At 34.3% G+C, this 5025-nt stretch overlaps 1 protein-coding gene across 1 annotated transcript; it reads left to right on the top strand.

Annotated features, from left to right (window-relative positions):
- The first annotated feature begins 215 nt into the window (after positions 1-215).
- Positions 216-4749, top strand: LOC139898646 (F-box protein At3g58530). Its single transcript, XM_071881403.1, has 13 exons — positions 216-569; positions 700-759; positions 2072-2155; positions 2224-2354; positions 2433-2508; positions 2728-2798; positions 3074-3160; positions 3254-3326; positions 3395-3462; positions 3546-3614; positions 4100-4205; positions 4367-4471; positions 4571-4749. Exons 1-12 carry the CDS (start codon positions 372-374, stop codon positions 4430-4432), a joined length of 1089 nt encoding a protein of 362 aa, XP_071737504.1. The 5' UTR covers positions 216-371; the 3' UTR covers positions 4433-4471; positions 4571-4749.
- The last annotated feature ends 276 nt before the right edge of the window (positions 4750-5025 follow it).

The raw sequence follows: 5025 nt of genomic DNA, 5'->3' as shown, positions 1-5025 counted from the left end.
GAAGAATAGAAAGTTAGAGTGGTTAGGTTGGATCTCGAATCCATGGTCTTGTCTTGTGTAGCATAGTTTTTTGGTAGTTGCTTTCTCCGCAACTTGGTTGTAGTCGAGTTTTTCTCTTGTGTGTTCCTTTGTTGATCCTTATTGTACGGGTTTCCCCCCTTAGTGGGCTCGTTTTAATCTAATCTTGCTTTTCGACAAAAAAAAATCAAAAACTGAACAAAAATAAATTAAATCAAATATTACAGTATACATACATAGTACATATTTAGATTAAAGCGTTCGTACAGTAACAATTACCTCCCTGGCAGTCGTACGGGCATATCAATCTCTCTCCGATGAAAACATAAATCAGAAATCAAAAAGTCACAAAAATGGGGGAAAATGATGAACATCATCAGCTGCAGCAGCAAGTATGGAGTAGTGAAACAGTACCAAAAGTGATGAAAATAATAACAACAACAACAACAAGAGGAGGAGGACTAAAACTTGCTCAATCAGACCTCATCTCTCTATTACTCGTTTCTTCTTCTATCAATCGCACTCTCCTTTCATCCCTCTCTTTATGGCTCGTAATTTCATTTTCTCTTGATTGTTCATCATTAAACCCTAATTCCTTATGTTTTTTATTTTATTTATTTATGTCATCTTAAACTTATATATAATTATTATTATTATTAGTGTTTTAACTGAACTTTGCAGGTCCTTGATTTCCATGAAATGAACAATGCCGGTGATCGACTCTTAGCTGCCCTTTCTCTGGTTTGTTTCTATTTACTACTATAATCGAAACCAGATTCTGTTGCTAGGTTAATAAAATTCAAGTTCATTTGTTTAGTTATCGAATGCATATGCTCATGTTTTTTTTGTTCGTTAAATGTTCATGAACATTCGATAATTGTTTGTTTGTTAAGGTTCAGATATTTGAATAATTAATGGTGTACACTATGGTTTGGACACATAATAACCGGAAAAGACGTTCAGAATGCATGAAAATAGCATAAAAAGGGGGAAGTTAGCAGTTACACGTCTAGCGTTATCCGTTCAAAAACTATAACAAATAATAATCGGGCCGTCCAGCGTCTTGCGTAATCCGCGTAGGCTGCATCAAATGCATAAGCCCTAAATATCAAAGTAATAAGCACGTGAGCAACCCGTATGCCATGTATGCATAAAGATCAAAGTCCGTTACTTACTTTTAGCATAAAACAACCACTAATAAAGTGACATGTGTACCTCCGAACATTTAGGAGCTCTTACACCTATAAATAGGCCATCTGGGTTATCATTTGGAGGACACTTGGACTGGTGACAGAGAACACACTTTCTCTCTCACACACAATACTTTCTCATTCTATAACTTGTACACTTAACTGCAGAGCGGACCACTTCATAGTTTGGTTCCGGAAGATTGATTAAGCCACCATACCGTACTCGGGCTGTGATCCGGGTCTGCAGGGATATTTGTTCCGAGGGTAAACATCACGCTAAGTTCTACAATCTGTACTGATAATTGTTGACGCTAGTCGCTAGCCGGAAATAGGTATCAACAATAATGATAGTAACATTAACGGTGTTCGGATTTATATATTTGCTCGTTTGTGTTTGTTATGTTCATTCCGTGTTCATATTTATTTTTTTTATCATCTTAACGAACAAACATAAACAAACACAAGCAATCATAATCTTCGCAGTGAATGAACGTGATCTTTGAACTTTAGTGGTTGTTCGTTATTATTGAATTTTATTATTTTAGTTTATTTATTTTAATTGTTAGTTTCCTGGTTGCGACTTGTTAGATGCTTTGATTATGACTTAGGTTTAAGCTTTCCTGACATGTCTATTACCTGGCCCATTGTTCTTAAGTATTAAATTTAAGAAACATAACAGTTTTTATCTAATATTTCAGACTTTTAGTTGTCCCGATTGAACAGATTATAAATCGGTATTACTGTGGGGATTTGGTTTATGTTTCTTTTTATTCTTGACAAGAAAAGCTTTTATCTTTTCAAAGAATTGGAATTATACTTTATCTGCAGATATTTAGAACGTGGTTCTGTTTTTAATTTTGCAGACAAGATATCATCATGTGAAACAAATAATTCTTGAGTTTGCTCAACATATTGAAGATCAGCATCTCGAAATTCTTAGGAACAAGGTGGATTTATATCGAAACTGTTATGTTCTTTAGCTACTTAATATACTTAAATAAAGTGAATTTTTCAGTTTTCAGGTTCCCTTAATAATCTGGAGCATTTGAATCTTAATGGCTGCCAAAAAATATCTGATAAGGGAATCGAGGCTATAACTGGTGTATCTCCATCTTTAAAAATATTCTCCATCTATTGGAACGTAAGGTACAAACACTTTCACATGATTTCGTTTTTTATATCCCGATTTATTGTTATGCCTTCTTATTGTATACTCTGTTTCAGGGTTACAGATGTTAGCATATCACATTTGGTGAAGAACTGCAAGCATATTGTTGATTTGAACTTAAGTGGCTGTAAGGTATACAATTATAATTGGCAATTATTTATACCTTTGTTGAATTATGCTAACATTCGTTGATATGCTATGTGCTTTTTATCTTGAATATGTATAGTGAATGATTGAACAGACTTATGAGTATATTATTTTATCAACATATTTATCTTGTCATATTCCTTAAATTTCTATGGATTGATATATTTTTATGATAAAATAAAATGCTGTGATGTGGGAACACAGGGTATTTCAGATAAAAGTTTACAAATGGTTTCTGAGAATTATCAGCATCTGGAGTCACTGGATATCACTCGGTATGTTATTTGATGATGGTGCTCATTTGACCCATTTACATATTGGTGGGCTGATTTGGGTCGTGTTTTATTATTTACGGGTCAAATGGGTTCAAAGTTATTTACAGTGTATTCAAATGCTTTACAACCAACTTTTGTATCTTAAACACTTGATTATTTTGTAATTCCATGGTTAGCGCATCAAGTAGTTAGAAATAACCATTATGACCTTTCTGATATCTGGATTTTTTTTTTCGATTTTAATACTTTATATTTTGTGGACATTCATTATGTAGGTGCATCAAGATAACAGATGGGGGTTTGCAACATATACTGGTCAATTGCTCTGGTCTGAAAAGTCTAAATCTTTATGCACTTTCAAGGTAACCTGAACTAAATTGAAAATGTAGGTCAATTGTGTCTTATTAAGATAATTTGATAATTGATAATATAAAGAAATTGTTTATGTTTATTAGCTTTACAGATAGAGTTTATAAGAAATTATCGCTGTTGACGCATCTCATATTCTTAGATCTTTGTGGTGGTCAGGTATATGATCAATTTATCTAATTACCTTGGTTTACGAAATTTATTTATAGTACCTATTTTTATGACAGAATATATCTGATGAAGGGCTTTTCTCTATAGCCAAATGCAAAAATATGCGTACCCTCAATTTGACATGGTAATATATAGGTTTTATAACCTCAAATTTACGCTCTTTTTATTACTGCTATTGGTCTAATGTTTATTAAACATTTCTTAAAGGTGTGTACGTGTAACTGATGTGGGTGTCATAGCTATAGCCCAAGGTTGCACCTCTCTTGAGTATCTTAGGTAAATTGTAACAGGTTATTTTGGCATGGGTTGAAATTGGCAAGATTGGTTTAACCCTTCAGGTTTCAACTGTCCGGATTTGATTTGTTCCCTTTTTAGTTTAATTTTCTGATTTCATTTGTTTGACATATTTGACTCAATTGAAATAAATTTAACTAGCCAAAATCGACCCGTATATATATTTTTATTGTCAGCAATCTTGAGGATATTAGCAGTGTTGCAGAAATCGAAATTAACTCGGCGAATACTCGGTCAAACTCGGTCAAAATTCGGTCAAACTCAGCCAAAACTAGGGATTACTCTGAAAATCGGGCCAAAACACAGAAATTAGTCAAAATTTGGTTAAAATTGGTCAAAGTTAAACTTGGTCAACATCCGAGTACTCCCTGAGTTGCGATTTTTGCAACCTTGGATATTAGTAATTTAGTATGCTCTTTGTAATGTCCTCTGTATTTTATTTGATGGTTGTACAATATGCAATGCAGCTTGTTTGGAATTGTTGGTGTTACTGATAGATGCTTAGAGGCCCTCTCGGAGTTCTGCTTAAACACAATCACAACACTTGATGTGAACGGATGTATCGGCATCAAGGCAAGTCATAGTTTTAAGTATCTAAACCTCATTAGGATAAACTTTGACCCAAGTAGTAGTTTAAACTTTTACCTTTTTGGTGAGATGTTGGAGTACTTAGTTTTATTTGTTGAAATGTGTATCAAAAGGTTAATCATGTAAATCATTCATTGAAATTGTAGAAACGAAGCCGTGAACAACTTCTTCAACTATTCCCATATGTATCTTGCTTCAAGGTTCACAGTTAATATGCGGTCCCCTCAAATCTTGAATCATCAAATATCAAGGTAAAATTATGCGATTAATATGACTTTAAATTTACAGGATGGTAAACATTTTGCTCATTATCTTCCTCTTGTTAACCAGATCATTCTAATTATTTGCAGGTTCTTGGGCAATTATATGGAACTGCACACACATGATTTTGCCTTCATACATTTTGAGCAGTTAACACCGTTGAGCTTCAGTTTCTTGTATCTTGTTTATGTCCAATAACCTTGTTGTGGTACTGCAGCAGCTGACATACTGATATTTTGTACAATTTCATGTATACCTGACTTTCATCTCCTTACAACAACAACAACAACAACAATACCCAATCCCACAAAAGTGGGGTATGGGAGAGGTGGATGTAGACAATCATTCCTCGTATCCTAGATTAGAAGGAAGTCACTACTCCAGCCGCGGGTATAGAACCCGCGCCTAGATAAGGTCGTCCCTCCCTCTACTCTAGAGCAAAAGAGATTGCTTTCAAACGGACCTCCGGCCAGAAGTGCTCATAAAAACGAAAAGATAGGGCAAAAGATACGTACCTGTAAGAGTTATGTGCTCCTAGCAAGAA

The sequence above is a fragment of the Rutidosis leptorrhynchoides genome, chromosome 3, assembly GCF_046630445.1.
Source record: "Rutidosis leptorrhynchoides isolate AG116_Rl617_1_P2 chromosome 3, CSIRO_AGI_Rlap_v1, whole genome shotgun sequence".
NCBI classification, from domain to species: Eukaryota; Viridiplantae; Streptophyta; class Magnoliopsida; order Asterales; family Asteraceae; genus Rutidosis; species Rutidosis leptorrhynchoides.
This window is presented reverse-complemented; position numbering and strand designations above follow the sequence as displayed.